The 24,318-nt window shown below is 34.1% G+C and overlaps 1 protein-coding gene, 1 non-coding gene and 1 pseudogene across 3 annotated transcripts in view; 1 reads left to right on the forward strand and 2 right to left on the reverse strand.

Moving 5' to 3' along the window:
* Positions 1-3,796: 3,796 nt before the first annotated feature.
* On the reverse strand, positions 3,797-3,878 carry TRNAS-GCU. The gene has a single exon. It is a non-coding gene; the product is annotated as a tRNA-Ser (tRNA).
* Positions 3,879-4,194: 316 nt separating this feature from the next.
* Positions 4,195-24,318, forward strand: part of KNL1 (kinetochore scaffold 1) — a 37,753-nt gene continuing 17,629 nt past the window's right edge. The window contains exons 1-10 of one of the 2 annotated variants that reach the window (XM_011354914.2): positions 4,195-4,365; positions 6,638-6,689; positions 7,594-7,633; positions 8,604-8,663; positions 10,380-10,441; positions 13,429-13,481; positions 13,722-13,755; positions 15,080-15,117; positions 18,160-18,212; positions 19,029-24,065. In XM_011354914.2, the coding sequence (XP_011353216.1) occupies positions 6,655-6,689; positions 7,594-7,633; positions 8,604-8,663; positions 10,380-10,441; positions 13,429-13,481; positions 13,722-13,755; positions 15,080-15,117; positions 18,160-18,212; positions 19,029-24,065 (5,412 nt within the window). In that variant the 5' untranslated portion in view covers positions 4,195-4,365; positions 6,638-6,654. The remainder of the gene's footprint in view (positions 4,366-6,637; positions 6,690-7,593; positions 7,634-8,603; positions 8,664-10,379; positions 10,442-13,428; positions 13,482-13,721; positions 13,756-15,079; positions 15,118-18,159; positions 18,213-19,028; positions 24,066-24,318) is intronic. The other variant, XM_023527754.1, reaches the window with a different exon arrangement.
* LOC111736414 lies at positions 6,105-6,223 on the reverse strand (annotated as a pseudogene).

Genomic DNA, 24,318 nt, shown 5'->3' on the forward strand with positions numbered 1-24,318 from the left:
AAATATAAATCAATATGTTCAAATAACAATATTCGAGATTCAAAATTTTTACAAAAGCCAGAGGGGAAAAAGTGCTCAGAGTCAATGACTTTTTATTTAGCCCAAAGAGAAATATGAAAAATGTACTACTTTATAGGTATCATAATCAAAAAAGGATTATTGTTTCTGTTTCTAACCATGAAACCACCAGTCAGGTCCTCAGGTCTTGCCTTCATCTGTTAACTTCACCCTATTCCATAGAGTTGGGTTCAACTTTGCTTTACTTCATTCTGGAGATTTCAAAGGAAAAAATTATTTTGAAATTTGAAATGTGGGGCATTGCTCCTCCTAAATATGATGAGAAGGAATGGTGTAATCATTGCTTGCTAACTATCCATAGCTTTCTCAGCAGAAGATTCAAAACATGGAATATCATAAGTGTTACTCCCCATTTCCCACAGTAGTTGGCATTTATTCACTTTGTCTTTCTTAAGCAAGGTTACTATCAAACGGATTTGTTTTTGCTCTATTGATCTTCAATATGAAAAACTTCATTTTTAGCTCACTAGAAGCTGTTATAGCAAGGTGGATGTTTTCACATGATAGCATGTAGCTCAGGGAATGATTTGAGCCAAGGGAAATGTTTCTTGCAGACTCAGAGAATAATGCCTGTCTTGCATTCTTGAACGTCTCAAGGTCTTGTCATGATTGTTTTCACAGAGATAGTTCTTCATTGGGACCATACTTCCTAATGGTGAGAAGCAGAAGTTACTTTTGTCATCTGCCTCTCAAAATCAATCTTTGCAAATCTTGCAGCCTGGCGTCTGTTTTGTTTTTTGTTTTGTTTTGTTTGCAAAAGTTAAGAAATGAACTCAAACCAAAAAAAGAAAAAAAAAAGAAAATTCATTGATTTCAAAGCTTCCTTCAGAGCTATATCATATAAAGGCTGCTGACACTTAAGGGCCTGCCTGGATGCAAATAATCGCCAGCTAAATACTGGACAGTTCTTCCCAGAGCACCTCATTCTCTAGGCAAAATGAGTCTTCCTAAAGCTGTACTTGGAGAATGAAGAACCATTCCCTGGCACTGAAGTGATAAGAGAGCTAGAATATCTTGGTAATGCACTTGACTATGTAATGGGTCTTTCTCCCATGGCCTTCTAGAAGTTGAAGGCGTGAAGAAGGATCCTTAACGATAGGACTTATGAAGAAGAACCTGGTGTTGATGGAGAATGGTTTCCTTCAGCTGTCATTTGTTGACAAATCTGAGAGAGTAATGAGGATCTTTCCAAATGAAGCAGCCATTCTGTAGAACTGTCTTGTCCATCGTGCAGTTGCAGCTGCTCCAGTAGATGGCGACTCTCTTAGTGCTTTATAAATTTATTTTCTATTACTGATCCGAGTATTTTTTTTTCCCCTGGGCTTTTAAATAATCTGGCGTGTTATTGATTCTTTTTTGGTTCTCTTGGAAAAGGGTAAAAACAGTTCTTACAGATCAAGAGGTCATAGAAGTGCAAAAAATACACTCTTAACAAGTCTTACTGAAATTTCATAGGAAAGAAACCATAAATGAACTAAGCATGAAAACAAGTACAGAACTGAGGAATGGAATAGTGAGCTTACACTCAAATTTTCTTATTTTTTTTCTAGACACTTCCAGTGTTTTGTATTTTCAGAACTTCTATGGCTGAAGATTTTCCATTGAGAAGAGAATCCATTTACTTTTTATTTGAAGAGACTTGACACATTGATAGACCTTATCAATTTTCCATAGGAAAGTCATCACTGCAAGAAGCAGGTAAAACTCAGAAAAATGATGCAGACTTACTAGTGTAAGCACTAGTGGGCAATTTAAATATTGCAGCACTAATGGGCAATTTAAATACTGTCTGGCAAGTTCTGGGAGAAACCCAAGAAGCTACAGGAGCATCTTGGAGGGGTGCAAAGCCCCTGAAACAAGAGAGAGCACAGGGGCTAACTAAAAGAAATCTAAGCTTCAGGATTCAGGGCTAGACAAGGCCTGTTGATGGGATGACATCTAAACTGAGATCTGAAGGTGCCTGTTCCAAGGAGAGGAGTAAGGACAGCATCTGCAAAGGTCTTGTGGGCGTGAGAGCAAGGCCTAGTTCAAGGAAAGCTTAAGATCAGTGTCTTGAAGGTGCTTTAGAAAAGTCTGACAGGGGATCTTAACCTTTTTTGTGACATAGACCCTTTTGGCAGTCTGGCAAGGCCTATGGGTCTCTTCTTAGAATATTGTTTTCTAATATAAAATGCATAAAATTAAATTTATTGGATTACAAAGGCAACCAATTATGTTAGAGTACGGTTATCAAAATATTTTTTAAATCTTTAAGATAGTTCTAATAACTACCATTATTTTGAAGTAGCGATGAGCATAAAGCAAAAACAATAACATGATATAAAAATCTCCATAATTTCTATTGGTGACAAAATCACAAGTAAGGTTAATATTACTGTACTCTGTTGCTTATGTTTATTAAAAGAAATGCTTTCGGTTAGAGATTAGTGAAAATAAAGATGCAATTTTTCTCCTCAACCAACTAATCAATTGAATTCTATCCATGGTCCTTTGAGAGTGTATGGAATTCGGAGAGGAAACCTTCCAACAGCAGGGTGGTGAATGGATTGGAAAGCAAGGCTGAAGGCAGGTGTTGGAGTGACCCTCGGCCCAAGGAGGTATCAATATTCCCAAGGGATTTGGATTTAAGAGGGATGAGTCAGTGGAGCCAGTTTAGCAAGGACTACTGCCTTCCACCCTCTGTGCCACAAACTTAGCTGAAGCACCTGCCAGGCGTCAGGTTCTGGGGTACCATGCTGGTGCTCAGAGAATGTGTAAACCATTACCACAAGGGATTGATGAGCCCTTGTTTACTAATAATCTCCAGCACAGTATAAAATAGTGGTTAAGAGACACGAGAGTTGGACAGACATGGGTTACACTGCCCTTTCTGCAATTACATAAGCTGTCTAACTTTGAGCAAATTTATCTTCCATTGTTCTCATCTGAAAAATGGAGTAATAAAAATGTCTATCATGATCACAGAGTTATAGTGAGTTGAAGTGATGTAATTCATTAGGGTACCTGTAGATAAATATTGGATAAGCGACGGTTGTTGAATGTGAGTTGAAATGAATCTGCCTGACGACCTTTCAAGAGAGGAATCTATTTTTTTGCTTCCTGTGCCTCCCTCACTGCTTAAACCCGAAAGAGGTTTTAACACTTTCTTTTCCTCTGGGAGGGTAGCCATGTTTCAGGTCTTAAGTCTCTGGCTACTAGACATGTACTACCAAGGTTATATCTTTTGTCAGCATCTTTTTAGTTTCCCTGTGTATATTTTTCTTGAGCACCTGCAACCTACTGGGGACTGGAAGAGAATCCTGAAATGAACAGTGTCACGAGGTGGCTTTTGAAATGAAATCGGGTATTTCGTAGTAAGGACAAATAGTAAGAACTCTAGCTTAAGAGTCCACAGTAATTGAAGCCTCTTGATCAGGATCTAGTTAATTAATATGGAGCAGATCAGCATTAAACGACATGGGAATAGCAGTAATCGTACAGTTCTATACATTGTCTTTTTCGTTTAAAAAGAAATGAAATCCAGCACAGATATTTTTTGATACCCAGAAAATGCCCTTTTCTTTGTAAGGTCAGAATGTTCAAAAGTTGTCTTTTAAATATTTTGAATTTGAGATTGACGGATCTGGGGTCAATCGACTAGTAAATCGGAGCCGGAATATATTAAACTATTTCCACTCTGTAAGTAAATTTACACTCATCTGAGTCAAAAAGTCACTCCCGACGAGGATGGGATTCGAACCCACGCGTGCAGAGCACAATGGATTAGCAGTCCATCGCCTTAACCACTCGGCCACCTCGTCCCAGAAGCCTACTCCTTCCTGGTAGCTATAGGGAGTAATAGTAGGGGGATGTGACGCAGTATTATGGAGGCCACCATTTTGTACGGAAACAAAGAGCCTATCGTTTTGAAAGCAAGTAACCAAAAGAAGATGGCCGCTCCCATAAGATGAGAAGCAATACGGGAAACAAAATAAAATTCAACAGAAAATGAGAAGCCCTGAAGGAAATAATATTGGCATACAGGCTGGAAAGGAAGTTCGATTACAGGAGTTTTAGGACTAGGGTTGCTCCGGCATCTAAGGGGCGGAGTCGACGCATAGACTGTCTTTGCGCATGCGCGTCGATTAGGCGGTTAGATTTGAATACTGCACGGAAGCTGTCTGGGCGCTGTTAGGTGACGTCCAGAGGCGACGGTGAACTACCTCTCCGAACCCTGCGGACCCCAACCGAACCCCGCGGACCCCAAACAGATGTAAGGAGAATTTCTTAAGCAGGAGGCTGCGGCAGATAAAGAGAATGACTCTTGCGTCTGGGCTCTTGGGAGGACTTTAGGTTTTATCTAAGCACCCTGAAAGTCCAGCGATAGGAGGTAGGGGACGCTCCCTATGCCAGGCGGCCCCCGAAAGCTTTAGGCTAGAGTAGACGCTTCTCTCTTGGTGTGGGGCTCTTTCTTTCCTCATCTGGGCCTGCACATTGATCCGCTTCCCACCTCCCTAGCACTTCCCATCCACACCTGGGCCTCTTCGGTCGCATCAGGTCGGCTCGGCTCGGTTATCTGTGGCTCTCTCCGCGTCTGAGACCGCAGCGTCCCGCTAGTCCTCTTCTGTCCAGGCTCCCGGACTCTTTCTCGCACTCCGGCTCTCTTCCCTAGGAAACTCGACTGTTTGTATTTCTGACTCGGTCTTTTCTTGCTGTAAATGAAGTGACAGCAGTAAGTGATTTTAAACTCTCGGTTTATCGTGGTTTATTTACAATGTCTGGTTGGAGTGCTAGCGCGCAGTAAACAGATTTTCCATTTCCTGCTGATATACATTAGTAAGTAAGCCAGTATTATTAGTACTCCACAAATGAGTTTTTGAAAATCTTTCTCTGTCCATTATTAGCTTCAGAGTTAAAGCCCCCTTTCTTGCTGTTTATCTCAATACTAGAGTTTAAGAAAAAAATTCTAAAAAAATTACTGATTGGAATTTTAAAAATAAGTTTATAGAGATATGACAGAGACTAAAGCAGAACTTACTCTAGATTACTCTAGATATTAAGATCGAAGTTTTCACTTCAGTTGAATTGAATCAGTCAAATTCCTCGGATATTTATTGGGTTCCTTCTTGTTATGTGCCAGGGCTGGAAGCAGATGATTCAGAGTCCCTAATCTAATAGTTTACTGTCCAGAAGGGGAAATAATATGCACAGATAACTATAATACAAGACAGTGTAAAGGATTGTAGGACATTCTAAAGTGGCATAGGAACATACAGAAGGGAGAGCTTATTTGATTCCTTTAACAATGGAGACTGAAAGAAGCTTCATGGATAAAGTGAGATTTGAGGTGTAACTTGAGACGAATGATTTACAGAGAAAAGTTTAATGTACTGTAAGATCTGGCTAATTAAAGGTTGGGTTCAAAGCAGTATAATTCTTCTTGACTATATGGGTGGCTGGAAATGTTTACAAGATGACAGATAGATAAAAACTGAGTAACAATGTTTGATGTGTTAGTATTAACAATACTTAAAAAGTTGTTATTAAGTGGAAATAAATTTATGTTTGATGCTAAATAAGAGACTAGAAGATATACTAGATATTGATAGGACAGCTGTCCTATCAGTGATAATTGTAATGTTTTACATCTGGACTGTCCAACTGGGTACCCATTAGTCACATGTAACTACTGAGCATCTGAAATATGGCTATTGTGATTGAAGAACAGAATTTTAAATTTTATTTTATTTTAATTAATTAAGTTTAAATAGCTGCTGTTTGGACAACACAGATCTAGGCTCTATATCAGTGGACACTATGGAATATATTAACTCTAGTTATTGGTAGTATAAATGGAGGAGTGGACGAAGAGGCAGAAAGTAAATATTTCAGGCTTTGAAAGCTACATGGTTACTGGCATGGTTTCTGTCACATTCTTCTTTATTTGTTTTTTGTTTTGTTTTCTACAACCCATTCAAAATGTAAAAACCAAAAAACTCCAAAAACACTCTCAAGGACCCGTTTTAACAAAATATGTAGTTTTTAACTGCCTACAGCACCTGGTATTCCTAGGTGGTCTCCCATCCAAGTACTAACCAGGCCCAACCCTGCTTAGCTTCAAGAGATCAGACCAGATTGGCACGTTACAGGTGACATGGCCGTGGACCAAAGTCCATAGTCTAAACTCAAAATTTTTCATATCTTGGCCATGCTACCCTGAACAAGCCTATCCTGTCTGATCTCGTGAAGCTAAGCAGGGTCGGGCCTGGTTAGTACTTGGATGGGAGACCACCTAGGAAGACTAGGTGCTATAGGCGTAAAAAAAAAAAAATAAAATAAGGAATTGTAAGCTGACAAGGTCCTTGAAATCTATGAGGTCAACGAAGAGTTGCCTCACCTAAAAATAAATAAATAAATAAGAATAAAAATTTCTCATTTCTTATAGCTCCATTGGGTACTTTTTCTTTCTTTTTTTGGTCTTCTCTTAGAAAGTAATACTAAAGTAACAACTCTGCTCTTAATCTCTTCATAGTTTATACTTTCTTCTTTCTCACCTTTTCTAATATCGTGTTTGTTACAGAAAGGTTTTCTTCTAAAATGGATGGGATGTCTTCAGAGACTAATGAAGAAAAGTAAGTTCATGCAATGCAGCTAAAAATGTTAAACTCTTTATCAGAAACAGATACTTTTTCAGTTAGTAAAACCTGTTGATAACTTCTGAAATCTGTTTGTATTCTCTTCCAGGGAAAAGAAGTAAATGTTACAAAGTCATAGCCCCCCTTGCCATATCTTTATATAACCTATCTAGAGTCAAAACTGGGAGAGACTTTAGAGACCACCTCCCATTTCTTCTATTTAAGAATGAGAAAATTGAGGCCCAAGGAAACAAAATGATTTGTCTAAAGTTGGCATCTGTTTACAACCAGAGACATAATTTTTTTCTCAAACAATGTTTTTAAATTTTTGAAATAGTTGCTAAATGTCAAAATTTCAAGATTTCATATAACAAGTAGATTTTCAGCTTCTCTTGAAAATCAACTGTGGCAACACTGGGCTTGTATTCTTGCTTGGCAACAGCTAACCTGTATGTAGTAATGGCTATGACCTTTAAACCAGGCAAGAACTCTCCATTATAGTCTCCACTCCACCTATTTTTCTTATACTTATTAAATTATGTGTTTAGGCTTCATAGGAATTTGAACTTTTAAAACCCGATGTAAAAATCACATAGTAAAACCAGAGCTAGAATCTCTTGATTTATAACCCATTTATGTTGTAATTGTACCTCCGTAAATATGGTAAATTATGTTGTACTGATTGTGTTTCAGGATGGTCTCGTAGGATATAATGTGTGTTTTAAAACCCTGACTTCCTAAATATTGAATAAAAGTGTTGTAAATTTTGCTAAGTGAAAGCAATGCTGAGTTTTAAGTGAAGGATGGCTAATTTAAAAGCATGTAAGAGTTGATGTGACTATGGCTTTTGAAAATTCAGGCTTTTATCAGTATGTATGTAAATTTTTTTCCTCTCTTCTAGTGACAATATAGAGAGGCCTGTTAGAAGACGACATTCCTCAGTAAGAAACATTTATTTGTTAACTTTTTTTGAATGATGACTGTATTCCATAGTAATTTTTACTGTGGCATCACTATCCCACCTCCACTGGCTCCTATTGCTCTCTGGATAAAGAATAAAATATTTAACCTTATATAGTTTTATAGTTGTATAAATATACTAAAATTTACATTTTGTAAATGTACTAAAATTCCCATTTTATTACTCTCATGGTAATTTTATGAATTGTATGCTATTGTAAATTATACTTCAATAAAGGTGTTTAAAATATATTTAAACTGATGTGCAAAGCAAGACACAAAAAATCCAACTTAAACTGATTTAAGCACAAGATTTATCAGATTATGAAGCTGAAAAATCCAAAGATAGGAATGACATTAGGCACAACTTACTAACCTGGGGTTCCAACAATATTATCAGTACTAGGATTTCCTTTCAATTTTTCTACTCTGATTGCTTCCTCTGGGTAATCTTCATTATTAGATAGGCTCCCTGTGCTTACTACATTATATCTAGCTCCGAACATTCAGGTTCAAGTCTTACATAAAAAATATCTATTTCCTGAAGATAAATAATACAAACGACTCAAGATTGAATTGTACTAGCTTGATTATCTTGATATGGATCAAGCTCTCATTCCTGAACCAATCACTATTGCTGAGAGATACCATATGCAGATTATTCTAAACCAGGGCTACGTGTTGTACATGTAGGTTGGGTTGGAGCTTCACTCAGACCACATGGGATGAGAGTTGGGAAAATAATTGGGAAAGGTGGGCAGGGAGGGAGAAGGGAATAGATGCCAAATATTTAAATGAGCCACAAAGTATAGCACTGAACAGAATGAATTTGAGGAATTTTAGAGATTTTTATAGGAATTTTAACATCTCTACCTTTCTACTCATAGTATGACTTCAAATGAACTGATTATTAATAGATATGCCAGATTTTCTTGAATAATTCTCTTCTAGATTTTGAAGCCCCCAAGGAGTCCTCTTCAGGACCTCAGAGGTGGTAATGAAATAGTTCAGGTAAGTTCCTAGTGCAAATTCTTTATAGATTACTGTTTTCAGTGATATTTTTAATAGTCAGGAACTTTATTAGCTATATGAAGAGAGAACATCATAAATTATTCTCAGTTGAATATGTACAAGTAAGCATCCTATGGCCCACAGGTTAAAATTCAAACACTAGATTAAGCTGGCACTCGTACTTTTTAACCTCTACTTACTTTCCAGCATTCTTTCTCTCCACTCTCGCACATGTGTCTTACTATTCAGAACTGCTTACTATTCCCCAAACAAGACAGACCTGTAAGCCTGCAAGTATTTACATATGATATTCCATCTGTCTAGATGGTTAGTCCTTCATTTTTTTTTCTTCAAACGTTTTATTTAAAAAATTTTTCAAACATACTGAAAAGTAGAAAGAATTTTACAGTGAATGTGCATATATAGTCATCACCTAGATTCTATTATTAATATTTTATCATACTTGCTTTATCATAAATCCGCAGCCCTCTTTATTGGGTAATTCCTATTTGTTTTTCAAAACTCAGCTTTGGAATCACTAATCTTAGAAAATCATTCCTCAATACCTACTGTAATTGATTACTAATGTCTGTTTTTAAATCGAGAGCTCCATGAGGGCAAGAACTTTATCATGCATTTTTTTTTTTTTAATTTATTGTGTCCAGTACATAGTTGGCTTTTAGTACATTTTGTTGATTGATGCAATGTATGTAGTTTTGGAGACCATGTAATTCTGAGTTCTCATTCTGCTTTGGCCTCTTTTTCTATTTCTCAAATACATCAAATTTTTTCCTGTATTAGGGCTTCTGCACACATTCTGCCTAGAATGCTTTCCTTCTGCCTTTCATTGGACTAACTAATCCTTCAGGTTTCAACTTAAATGTATTTCCTCAAAGAAATCTTTCCTGATTCTCAAGCTAAATTCGTTTTTTATATAGTTTTCCTTCATATTACTCATCATACTTTTGAGTTTTATATTAGTGGATTTTTTTGTTTAATGTCTGTCTCAGCATTAATCCTCAGTAGTGTAGAGACTATTTTCTTTACTACTGTTTTCCTATCACTTGGCACAGGATCTGGTTGTGTGTGTGTGTGTGTTTGTGTGTGTGTTAAAAAAATTATTGAACTTTGAATGATTAAATGACAGATCCATATTTATTCAAGATAAATGTGTGCTAGAGGTTTGTACAACACTGTGCCTATAACTAATAATATTGTATTATACCTTTAAAAATCTGTTAAGAGGGTAGATTGCTTGTAAAGAGAGTCTTACCACAATGAAATAAAAATAAATTTTTTTAATGGTTAAGATAAATTTTATTTATGTATATTTTACATTTAAATTTTTTTTTAATCTTAAAAATAGTATAGTAAGGTTAGAATAACAGTCAACATATCACTTGCTTTATTCCCAGTCTTTCTTCTTGATAGCAAAATAGCCGTTCATTTAAAAGGGAGAAAAGATAAGGGGCAGTAATCACCTTCCTTAAATATATGTTGTTTATATCCGTATGCTTATTATCACTCACACTGAAAATTATATTCATGTTTGTTAAGTGCTTCTACATTGGGATTATTTTGGAGAATCTAATAATAATCAAAATAAATAATGATATCAAATTCATTCAGAATAAGACTTGGTCTGTCTGCAGTATTCTGAAAACCTAATTCACAATGGTTTCATCAAGAATCACACCATATATTCTCTGCCTTTAGGAACCCAATGCGTTGAGAAATAAGAAAAGCTCTCGTCGAGTCAGCTTTGCAGATACTATAAAGTAAGTTGAAATGAGAAATAATTTTAAAATTACGGTAATGGTTTTTTGTATGTCAAACCAAATATGTTGGTTCTAACTGACTCTGATAACCTGTATTTCAATTAGATAAGCATTAGAGAATTGTTATTCAAAAGGTCGTTATTCAGGATTATGCTTAAAGAGAAACATTAGAAGCATTCTCTCCAAAGTAAGGAACAAAACAACTGTCTTAACCACTGTTATTAACATTGTATTGGAGGTGCTAACCAACAAAAATAAACTAGAGAAAGAAATTGGAGTTATAAAAATTGGATAAATCTATTACGTTTTGCAGATCATATATTAGGAAAATCCAAGAATATCAATTAAAATACCTCTACAGACACTAAGTATCAAGATAAAAATTAACATGGAAATTAGTATATTTCCTATATATAAATAATAACGAGATAGAGATAAATGTCTTTTTTAATTGTTATATTTTGTTGCTGTAAATATAATAAAAGCATATAAAAAATAAAACATTACTGAAGGATATTAAAGATTAATTGTACAAATGAAGACAAGTTCTTAAATAAAAAGATTCAACATCATAAAGATGTCATTTCTCCCTAATTTAATTTTTAAATTTAATGCATTCTTCTATGTGGTGTTTTCATGATGATTTTCTTGATGTTCAGCAGTATATTTGTATTTCTTCATTGATTCAAGAGTTGTTTGATAGAGATTTTTAAAATATCTAAGTGGTAAGGATATTTTGTTGTCATTAATTTTTAGTTATATTGTCAGAGAATGTTAATCTTGTATTATTTTGATTTCTATTGAAACTGGTTTTGTAATCTCGTATATAATCAACTTTTGTGAATGATCCATAGGTACTTGAAGATATATTCTGTATTTTAGAGTGTAGAGTTTGATATATATCAGTTATATCCACCTTATACCTTATGTTATTTGAGTCTTCTATAATCTTACATAATTTTAGTCATTTTAATCTATCATGAATTATGAGAGAGAGGTGAATTACTCTCTTGTTGATAAGGCATCTCACTTTATATCTCTATATTTCTAATAGTTTTCCTTTATGAATGTTGATTCTATGTTTATTGGTACATCATCGTTAAATCTTTATTCGGAATTGCACTTTCTAGCATTATGAAATATTTATCTTTGTTTTGTTTATTGCTTTTTGACCCAAATTTTACCTAGACCAATATTAAGATTTCTGTCTGTGCTATATTTTTTGTCATTTGCCTGGTATACTTTTGTGTATTGTTCGACCATGTATGATTGATGATAAAATTACTTTTCAAAAAAACTGTCATCTAAATAATCATGTTGAAATGATCGTTTTAACATAGGAAGTTCACCTGTCTCAACTAATCGAAAATGGGTTTATATAAACTTTAGTTTTTTCACTATTAAAGATATTGTACACTTGAAACTTATATAGTCTTATTAACTAATGTCACCTTAATAAATTTAATTAAAAGAAAAAGAAGCACAAGATTCTCGATATAGAAACAAATATAGTAAAATATAAAAAACAGGTATAGTAAAACTTACTATACTTAAAACTCCCACCTGAGATACTAGAATTAACCTATATTCTCCATTACGCTTGTAAAACATACTGATAGCTACAGTACACTGAACACTGTCGGGTCCATAAGCTTCAGATCCTAAGAGTTGATTGGTTGGCTTACCAAGGAGTGTATGTCTTGTTTATATAGTTGAAGTAATTAAATAATTTAATATTACATAAGCCAACGATAATGAGCTCAAAGGAAAAGAGTTATTTCTATGAAAAACATATTGAATGGCTAGGAAAAAGTTGATAAAGGTGAATTTATTTTAAAAATGCTTTCAAATTTGTTATGAGTGAGACAAAATAAAAGGGAAATCAATCATAAAAATTTAGAAGGATTCTGTGTTAATACCACTTTAAAGTTACTTCGAAAATTTTATAAACACTGAAATTGTATCAGTAGATCCACACTCAAGAGTAAAGGCCTCAGATTGATATCAGGAGATTTGCAAATTTAAATCCATTTTTTAAAATGGTTAAAGTATTTATGGGTCAGTTAGCATTTCTTATTTTAAAAGATAGTTTTTGATTAATTGACCAATTACTGACCCTGCTCATATTGAATAAAAAGGCTTCTATTATTCTGTTGTAAATCATTTGAAGAAAAATTGTTTTGAGTGTGGCTTTGTAGTTAAAGCTCAGGTTTTAAAACCAGACATATTTGGGTCTGCATTTTGGTTCTGCCACTTAACAGTTATATGACCTTGGTAATTACTTAACCCTTTATGAACCTCAGTATCTACATCTGTAAGGTAACAGGAATTGTTATAATCATTAAAAATACACGTAAAGAACATAGTACAGTGCTTGGCACACAATATGCATGCAAATGTTCACTGCTTTTTTGTAATTGAAATAAAATTCTTTTCAATTAAGAACTTCCGTATAATGAATGATAATTTTAGCAAAATGAAAGTGAATTGGTCAAATTCTTCAAGGCAGATATTAAATGCTGCTTCTCCATGAAGCTTAATCACCTCAGTGAAAAGATATCCTTTCCTCTGGAGTTTATGCCACCATATCTGAACTGTTAATAACAAAAGTTAGTGAAGTAATATTTATACTCACTATTCCAGCTTTTTACTTACAGTGAAAGCACTTTGAGGTCAAGGATCATGTGTCAGACTCTGGTATATAGCACCAGGTTTATAGCGTGTGCTTAATAAATGTTGAATAAAATTAATATTTTGGGTTATCGAGAGGAATAAAATAATTATTTGGTCAGCTCATTAAAAAACCACAATAGATTTTAAAGTGGTAAACTGATTTTGGCATTCGAAATATCAATAGTACGTGATACAACAAAGAGGAAGCTGAAATCAAAGTGGTATATATTCCTATCTCAAAACAGTATAAATTAATACCATAGTGTTATGATTCAAAGTTGTAGATTTTCATTATTCTTTATTTTCTCTTCTAGGGTATTCCAGACAGAATCACATATGAAAATAATGAGAGAATCAGAAATTACAGGTAAATATATTATAATGCAGTCTCTGATAAATCTGTTTTCTATAAAACTTTACAGTGGCTATCAAACTAGATAACTGATAAAACTTATTGTCCATCTTATTGCATAAAAAGCATAACTTGAGCCATGGGGGGCAGAAAGGTGGGTAGTTAGTAAATTTTTTTATTGTACTTAATGTCCTTATGTAATTTTTCTAATGTTTTATTAGTGTATCTTTGAACAAATTTTATTTCATTTTTTAGAAACAGATGCAAGGGAAAATGTTCTCTTTATACAGTAAGTACAGAAAATGTGATTCAGATTATATTTTAAAAGTTATTCTTATTAAATGAAGTGCTTTTGAAATTAATATTCTTTTTGTTTTTTACTTTTGTGTCCATTTTGTGGAATACTTAGTATTAATTCAGAAAACAAATTCTTTGTAGAATTTAATATACTGCTATATCTAATAAATATGTGCTTATTCTTTTAATGGAGTAATGAAATACACTTTCATATATAAATCCTTAAATACATCAGCAAGTATAAAACAATAAATACCAAGTTTTCAGATTTTTTCATTAAATTAGTTTTTGTAATATTAATACATAGAAAAATAAATACCATTAGCTCTTGAACAAATGAAAAGATACTTATCTTCACAAGAGAAATACAAACCTAAACTATATTGAGATATAATTTTTCATGTAATCAGTTAAGAATATAGGTAAAAAGATACTCATTGCTAGTGGGCATAAATGGTAAAAGGCAATTGACAGTATCATGCAAAATTTTAAGTGCACATGCCCTTTGACTCAGCAATTTCATGTCTAGGAATTTATCTCACCAATATACTTGTAAATGTTTGGAGTGATGAATATATAAGGTCATTCACTATAGCATGCATTGTAATTATAAAAGATGCGAAGAGATCCTTTAAGTCCATCAGTAAGGGACTGGTTAAATAAAGTACAAATTTTCTGTGTAATTGACTGCTGTTGAGCTGGAAAAAATTCTCTTTATATACAAATACAGAAAAATCTCTTAAGTCATATTTCTGAGGGTCCTCACAGATAACCACTGTTGATTATTTTGGGTATCCTTGCAGAAATTTTATATGTATATCCAAGTTTATGTTTCTCTTTAGCCTTTTTTTAAACAAGACAAAAATGGGATCACTTAATAATATGTCTTGTAGCACTTTCCATGTTGTTACATACAGATCTACTCATAATCTGCTGTATATCTATGGTAACATTTAGTCAGCTCCCTATTGATGGACCTTTGAGTTGTTTCCTTTTATTTTTTAATTATCTTTAAGCCTAAATTTCTAGAAAAATGAATTGCTCTACAGGTCATTCTTTATTTGAAAAAAGTATGCAGCGTGTATTAAACATGTTTTTGTAGTATTTTAAAAATTAGCAAACTATTCTGAAAAGGGTTCTTTAATTGCCTTGTAATTTTTTCTGTCTGTATTAGATGAGTCTTTTTAAAAATATGTCTTTGTATTTTTCTATCACTCACACTATGAAAATCTTTTACCACTCCTACTCTTTAGGTTGTTGTGATTCTTGGTAATTATTTGGGGTATAGATTTTTAAAAACACCTTTTAAATTTTAGGAATAAGAATCCAGAAGATAATTACTGTGAGATTACTGGTGAGTATGATCAGAATACTTTTTTAATCATATGCTTTCTCATCCAGATTCCTTGATAAGTAATATCTAAATGAATCACAAAAAAAGAAAATGCGAAGAGAGCTCTGTTCTTTACACAAAATCTGCAATTTAAAATTCCACAAATTTATTTCTCACAAACCTCTTGTTCCTCTTGTTTTCTCTATCTTGGACTCCCACTCACTCATTCATTTGCTCAGGTTAGGAATTGAGTCATTTTTTATATTTTGCTTCATTCTGCATATCTATATTTCTGCATATCTACTCTTTCTCTTCTATCTCCTAAATAATCTTGTATATCTGTTTACCTATTCTCCGTTCCTTCTGCCACTGTTTAAATTCAAGTTCTTATTATTCTTTCTTGGGCTGTTGTATTTAGTTTCTTATCCTTCTAATCCATTCTATATATTTCTAGATCTGATCATATTACCGCCCAGCTTATAATGTTCAGTGGCATTTTTTTTTTTTTTTTGCTTATAGGATTAAATCCACACTCCTTAGCATAGACTTAGAAAGCCCTTTATGATTTGGTTTGTCTTCTTCTCCAACCTTATTCCCTTCCCTTTATAGGCATCCTATTCTCTAGCCCATGAAGAACTATTTGCAGTTCCCCTTATGGGCTCTTTTTCTGCCTGTATTCATTGGTAAATGCTATTTCCTCTACCTAAAGTATTCCTCTTACTCCAATTTGCCTAGAATTCTTCTTATTTTTCACTTAACTTCCCTTAACTTCAGCTATGCAAAGTAACTAGTCTACAAACTGTTAGAAGAAGAGGAATTTGCCCTAGAATGTAAATCAGCTATGGCAGTAAACTACTGTTTAGTTTAGCTGACACTTTTTTCTTAGCAAAGCTTTCTTGATGAAGGAACTATTTACATGATTTACATTGGCTGCAAGCTCCTTATTCCATCATGAATTGGTAACAATCGGTTCACAGACTGGCACCATACATTTATTAGTACTAGCTAAAACGAAACCTCTGACGAAACCAAGAAGTTAATTACTCTGTCTTGTGATCTCACAACACCCCTTTTATTTCTCAGTCTATTGTAGAATTTATCGCATTGTATTTTAGGCACTTAATTCTGGATCTTTTGTTAAACTAGAAACTCTTTGAGTCTAGAAATTGTATCTTGTTCTTTGTGCTATAGTAGATAGGTAAGTTTTGGGGCACATAATAGGTTCTGAATCAACATTTGTTGAATAAATGAGTGGAAACATGATAAATAAATGAGGCTTCCAATAAACAGCCTATAGTTACTTCGTCATGCTCAGTCAAGGTTGCCATAAACTCTTTAAAATGTTCTAAAGATTTGCCTTTAAACTTTAGTACTTTTAAATGTATTTTCTTTTTTATTGTAGAATCTTTAATTCTTTCCTTATTGCTAAAGTCCAGTTTGTTACCTAAACCTTTATATTTTCTAAAATGTCTTTAATCCCTTATTTCCATTCTCATTGTCTCTTACCCTAACATAAACTCATCATGTTGTATCTGAACTATTAACAGTAGCTTCCTTATTGGTTCATCTTCTCTTGAATCTGCTTTCTTCTCTGGAATTATTTTTATGAAATGCACATTTCATCATGAGACTTTCCAGAGTACTTAACATAGAATAAAAGAAGCTTCAAAATCTTACCCTAACATTTTATTCTTATCATTTGATACTCTTTACCATGTAACCTCTACTATCCAGGAAATAAAAATAGAGGAGTAAAGGAGGAAAACAAGTAGTCCAAACTTTCCACCTTTAAAATCTGTCCACATTCTAAAAATATTTCAGTCACATAGAAAATACAATGATCACTGTTCTCTCTGTCTCTAAAATGGGACAATTAAAAGTCAATAACCATTTGCAACAACATGGATGGACCTAGAGGTTATTATGCTGAGTGAAATAAGTCAGACAGAGAAAGATAAATACCATATGATTTCACTTATATGTGGAATCTAAGGAACAAAATGAACAAACTAATCAAAAACAGACTCACAAATATAGTGGACAATTTGGTGACAGACAGAGGGGAAGAGGGTTGGGAGGCTGGGATAATGGGGTGAAGGATTAAAGAAGTACAAACTAGTAATTGATAGTTAGGTATGAGGATGGAGAGCACGGCACAGAGAATGCAGTTAGCATTAATATGTTGGCTAACTGGAGGGCCAGAGGAGGGAGGGAGCAACTGGGGGACCGTTTTATGAATTATATAGATGCCTAATCAATGTACTATATACTCGAAACTAATTTAAATAAATAAATTTATTTAATTTAAAAAAATAAAATTTAACACCTAAGTCCTTATAAAGGTCTTAGTAACTAATAAAACTTTAATAAATACAGTGATCCTCCCTTATCTATGGGGAATATGTTCCAGGACCCCCAGTGGATGCCTGAAGCCACAGATAATACAAAACTCTGTAAATGTTATGTTTTTTTCCTATACATGCACACCTATGCTAAAGTTTAATTTATAAATTAGGCAATTTCACAAATAGAATATTTGTTCTTACCATTGATTTTAGCAACCTTGGCATATAATTTTTTTTTCTTATTAAGTGGAGAACTTTTACCTTTTCACTTCAAGGAAGCATATTTGAATTGCCAGTATTACTACTCTTGTGCTTTGGGGCCATAACTAAGTAAAATAAGGCTTACTCAAACACAAGCACACAATACCATGACAATAGATCTGATAACCAAGATGGTTACTAAATGACAAATAGGCAGGTAGTGTATACAGAGTGAATATGCTGGACAAAGGGATGATTTGTGTCTTAGACAGGATGGAACAGAATGGCTCAAGATTTCATCATGCTACTCAGAATGGTATGCAATTTAAAACTTTAAATTATATCTAGAATTCTCCATTTAAAATTTTTGGATCATGTTTGACTGTGGGTGAGACTGCAAAACCATTGATAAGGGGGCTACTGTACTCATAACTGATGAAGAACCTAAGAAAAAGAGAATCAGGCTCTTAATATATATTTTTGTCATTAACTGCAGTTTTTTCTTTTTTCTCAATAGGGATGAACCCATTGCTTTGTGCTCCCATTCAGACCCAAATGCAACAGAGAGAGGTATGAGCTTATGCAATTGGCTTCATATTTTAATCTCCTTTGGCAGTTAAACTTTTTAAAAACTCAAAATTTAACAGTAATGGCACAATTTAGGGATTACTTACCAAAATGGACCCATAGACTGGATATACTTCCTACCCTTTGACTTAACTGAAGATAGTTTAATCACTGTCAGTTTACATCACAGGGAAATATATTAGTTATATTAGGACTTTTCAAGCTTTAATGGACATATGCATTATCTCAGGATTTTGTTAGAATACAGATTCTTATCCATTAGATCTGATGTGGCCCCTGAGATTCTATACAATCTCTGGGGTGATACTAGTGCATTGTATGGTCTTTAGAAACAAGGAGTTTGACTATGTCCTTACAAATAAAACCACTGCATTAAAATTCAATGAGAACCCAACTCCCAGGAGTACAGAGGGTGCTATAAATTAGCCATCATGTACATATTCCTGTCCAAGTCTTTTTTATTTAGAATGTGAATAACCTAGTACAGTAATTAGAATTTTCATTATAGTTGCATTTGGTATTATCAGTCCTTTTTATTTTTTAGTCATTCTAATGGGGTATAATTAACCTTGAACTTTTAATTTGTACCAAAATACTAAAAGTATTTAAAAGATATTAGAAAAAAATTTAATAACAAATGACATACAACACACCACACCATTTTCAAACAAAGCAATTTATCATGAAACCATCATTAATGATTACTTATATAGTACTCTCTATATATTCCATGTTGTAAAATACCTTTTTAAAAGTTTGTATTTTATTTGATTTTTGAATACTTTGCTTTCATTATAGATTTCAATTACAGAATACAACTGTGAAAAGAAACATGCAAATGACCAGACAGTCATCTTTTCAGATGAAAACCAAATGGACCTGACAACAAGTCATACTGTGATGATTGCTAAAGGCCTTGTCGATTATACCAAAAGTGAAAAGTCCTCCAAGATAGATACCACATCGTTTCTGGCTAACTTAAAGCTCCACACTGAGAATTCAAGAATGAAAAAAGAATTAAATTTTTCCATGGATCAAAACACTTCTTCAGGAAAGAAAATAAATTTTAATGACTTCATAAAAAGATTGAAAACAGGAAAATCTAATGCTTCCTCTACAGGACCTGATAAAGAAAATTCTGAGATATCTATACATTCTAAAGAGTCAAATAGGGCCTCTTCTGTACATCAAATGCATGTATCTCTTAATGTAGATGAAAATAGCAGTAATATGACTAGACTCTTTAGAGAACAAGATGATGGGATGAATTTCACACAGTGTCATACAGCCAATATTCAGAGTTTGATTCCCACATCCAGTGAAGCCAACTTAAGGGAATTTAAAAGTGATGATATTACAGTTTATGGCAGTGACTTGATGGACTTGACAATGAACCACACTATACAAAATTTACCCTCAGCAGGTAATTTATCTGAAATAGAAAATCAAACTCAGACTGTTATGATGAATGTTACAACAGGTTACGGAACTAAAGCTCCAGGAGAGAAAACAGTCTTTAAGAATAAACCAAATGCTGCTTTTCGAGACCCTTCCTTAAATCCCAAAGGTGAAATACATATTACCAGAAGTATTACAGGGACAGAAACTCACACAGTCACACAGACTTCTAAGCAAGATGTCAGAACATTGGCCATGATCCCAGAATCTATAGGTTCCAGTCCACTTATTCAAGATTATAAGACATTTTCTTATTCTAATTGTAATGATGCCATGGAACTTACCAAGTGTCTTTCAAGTATGAGAGAGGAAAAAAATTTGCTAAAGCATGAGAGTATTTATTCCAAAATGTATCCCAATCCAGATGCCACCTCTCTTCTCATAGAGAAAACTATTTATTCAGGAGAGGATAGCATGGACATTACCAAGAGTCACACAGTTGCAATAGATAATCAAATTTTTGAACAAGATCAGACACATGTACGGATAGCAGCCATACCTGAAACATCTGAAAAAGAAATGATCCCAAATCACATAACTATGTCAAAAGATGAGGAATTGAATATAAATTGTAGCTCAGTTCCTCATATGTCTAAGGAAAGATTACAACAAGGCCTGGTAAATCCTTTATCTGTTTCATTGACTGACAAAAACACTGTAACCTTCACAGGTGAAGATAAGAATTTGACAAAAAGTCACACAACTCAATTAAGACGTCAAGCTCCTCGTGGATTTTATAACCTAGCATCTGGGAATACTGGTAAATCTCACCCTGACAGCAAAAGTCCTTTAGATGAATGGGAAGAAATGACCAAAAGTTATATTGAACCATCCCAGCAACCAAACATAATGTCTAAAAACATTCTAACTGATACCTGCAGCAAAGAAAAAGATCAAGTTTTGAAGATTTCACCCTATCTTGATAAAGATTCTCCTCAGTCAGCCAATATTAACCCAGACAAGGCAACAAGCTGTAATATAGCATACTCTGGTAGAGATCCTAATAAACAAGCAGCACCGGGAAATAATAGAAATGCAGTTTCATGTGAGCAGTCTTTGTTTTCTACCATAAAACTATATTCATTAGAAGGACAGTCTGCCATGGAAAATCATAATACTGCTATTAACAGTCATACAGTAAAATCTATACCAGGCCAGAATTCTAAACTGCCTGAGCCACTGAGGAAAGGCTTAGGCAATCCTACCATGGACTGTTCTCATGACAAAATAATTGTTTGTTCAGAAGAGGAACAAAATATGGATCTAACCAAGAGTCACACTGTTGTCATTGGATTTGGTCCTTCTGAACTACAAGAACTTGGTAAGACTAATTTAGAAAATACTAACAGCCAACTAACAGTAAATAGACAAGTAAGTATAAAAGTTGAAAAATGTAATAAAACTCCTATAGAAAAAACTGGAGTATTTATTTCTAATGATATGGATGTGTTGGAGGACAGATGTATACAGAAACCTGGATTTCTGAATGAAAAGCAAGATGTCAAAATCTGTGGAAGGAAAAGTGTTGGCAGACTAAAACTTGATAGGACTATTATATTTTTAGAAGGTGGTGAGAATGATATGGATATCACCAAGAGTTATACAGTGGAAATAAATCACAGACCTTCATTAGATGAACATGATTCCCATTTGGTGCCTTTAGCAGGAACTTCTAAAACTGTTTCGTATTCATGTGGGCAAGATGACATGGATGTCACTCGAAGTCACACAACTGCCATAGAATGTGAAACTGTCTCACCAGATAAAATAACTACTAAGCCTCTGGACAAAACTGTAATGTTTATGGATAATCATGATGAACTTGAAATGACAAAGTCCCACACTGTTTTCATTGACTACCAAGCAAAGGAAAGAACTGTGCTTCCAGACAGACCTGACTTCGAATTATCCGAAAGGAAAAGCCTAGGAAAATTAAAAGTGACTTCTGCTGAGGACAGTGTGTTTCTTCCAGAGAGAGGTGAAAGTGACAATTCAGCAAAAATCTGCCAGCTAACAGTACTGAGGGAACGGTCTAATAGTGGTCCTGTAGGGAAAGCTGTAGCGTTTATGGCTGATGATAACATGGAAGTGTCTAAATCAACCATTTGGAAAAGTGACAAAGATGTACAAAAGCCTAGATTTCTGAATGAACCTCTGTCAGGCAAAAGTCAAAGAAGAAAAAGCCTTAGATTCAAAAATGACAAGCCTATTGCATTTTCAAGTAACGATCAAAATGATATGGATATCATCCAGAGTTGTACAGTGGAAATAAGTAACAAAAATACCCTGGAAGATAGAGAGGACTCCCATTTGATGCCTTCGTCAGGAAATTCTAAAACTGTTTTATATACATGTGGACAGGATGACATGGAGATCACTAGAAGTCACACTACTGCCTTAGAATGTAAAACTATCTCACCAGATAAAATAACCACTAGGTCTAGGGACAATACTGTAATGTTTGTAGGTAATCACAGTGATTTGGAAGTCACCAAGTCCCATACTGTTTTCATTGATTGTCAAGCTGTGGAAAAGATACTTCAAGAGTGCCCTAAATTTGGAATAGCAAGAGGAAAAACTTTGGGTATTTCTTTTACGAAGGATGGCAGCTCTGTTCGAGAAAACACTGAAAAAAAATCACAAGTTGTAGAAAACAAAGTTACTCTTCACACTGAGCAAAAGCATCATGTGATACCCTATTCTACTAATACTTTGTCTAGGGGTCAAGGTGAGATAGAAATCAAATTCCATAGCACTGCTGTGGATGAAAAGGTCATGGGGAAAGTTACAGTGGAAAAAGCCAAACTTGAACACTGCCACTTAAATAGCACAGATAAAAATATTGATTTTACCAACAGTCATGCAACTGCTGTTTGTGGATCCAGTGATAATTTACTAAATGTTATTTCCTATTTTGATAATTTGGACGGAAATGCCATGTCCTTATGTGAGGAAGATGAGAAAGCAAATAATTGCCCAGTGCAAAATGACCTTGATTATGCAAACGATTTAGCCAGTGAATATTACTTGAAACCTGAGGGACCGCCGTTCTCTGCCCCTAGTTTTCTGTTAGATAAGGAAAAAATTATTCAAACCAATACCACAGGACAGTTAGCATGTATTGGAACAGTGATTAAAGGTCAAAATCTGATTAAGGAGCCCCCAAATCTGTTAGCTAGTCAAACTTTAGTACATGGTCAAGATCTCAGGGACATGACAAGACTTGATGCAAAGCAAGTATCTTTTAAGCTTCCTGCAGATCAAATGGAGGACTTTGTTGATAATGCAGAACATAGTTTAAAGCAGACCTTTGTTGATGATTGTGTTGCTTCTCAGCCTCGTTTCTCAGCCCATCTACCTCTATTACCTCAACAAGGACATAATATTGTTAATAAAGATGAAACAATATTATCTAATGATAGAAGAAATAAGAATTTAAATATTGTTATAGGAAATTCCTCTGTACCCACATGTGAAAAGAAGTCCAAAATGCTCAATGAGAAACAGTTTACTATAGCCTTTGAAAAGGAACTGAGGAAAAATATTCAAACAGCTAAATGTAATACAGCTATAGATTTCCACAGTAACTCAGATTTGACTAAGCAAGTTATTCAGACTCATGCCAGTCCTAGAGAAGCATCAGATTCTGTGATTCCATCTAATGCTGCAAGTTTTAGTAGTGGCAAATCAAATCCGAATAATATGAATGGGAAAACTGAAAAATTTTTAGATTTCCAAACTGTTCATTTACCACCTTCCCCAGAACCATTACTCGAATTAGTAAATAAGTCAGACAATGATAGGAGTATAGTGCAAGCTACAGAAATACATAAAATTAACATAGTGTCCAGCAATGTTGAAGATGATAGAGATGAAGAAAAAATTTCTCATAATGGAGCTGAAATAAACTCTGTACCATTAGTGACAGATAAAGTGAGGAGATGTTCTTTAGGAATATTTTTGCCCAGATTGCCAAACAAGAGAAATTGTAGTGTCACTGGTATTGAAGACCTGGAGCAGATTCCGTCAGATACAACTGATTTAAATCACTTGGAAACTCAGCCAATCTCCAGTAAGGATTCTGTCGTTGGATTTGTTGCAGCTGAACTGAACTTAAGTCCATCTCAATATATAAATGAGGAAAATCTTCCTGTGTATCCTGGTGAGATTAATTCCTCAGACTCTGTTAGCATAGAAACTGAGGAGAAGGCTTTGATCGAGACATACCAAAAAGAGATTTCACCATCTGAAAATAAAATGGAAGAAACCTGCAGTAGCCAAAAAAGAACCTGGGTACAAGAAGATGATGATATTCAGAATGAGAGAAAAATCAGAAAAAGTGAGATTAGGTTTAGTGATACTGCACAAGATCAAGAGGTGAGCTCTTTCTTAAAGTAAGAAATGTTCTTGATTTTTAAAAAACTTATGAGTATTCTTGAATTTTAAGTTTAATCTTGCATAAGCAGGAATTCATTATTCCCAATGATAGGGCTGAAGAAATATTTCTATGTAGACTCTTAAGGAATTAATTCACAGTTTGACTTAAAAACAATTTGAAGTGGCAAATAGTCACACAGAAAATGAAATAGAAAGTAGTACAAAAAGTGTTGAAATTGTGTAATTCTGTATC

This window comes from Pteropus vampyrus, unplaced genomic scaffold, assembly GCF_000151845.1.
Source record: "Pteropus vampyrus isolate Shadow unplaced genomic scaffold, Pvam_2.0 Scaffold19, whole genome shotgun sequence".
NCBI classification, from domain to species: Eukaryota; Metazoa; Chordata; class Mammalia; order Chiroptera; family Pteropodidae; genus Pteropus; species Pteropus vampyrus.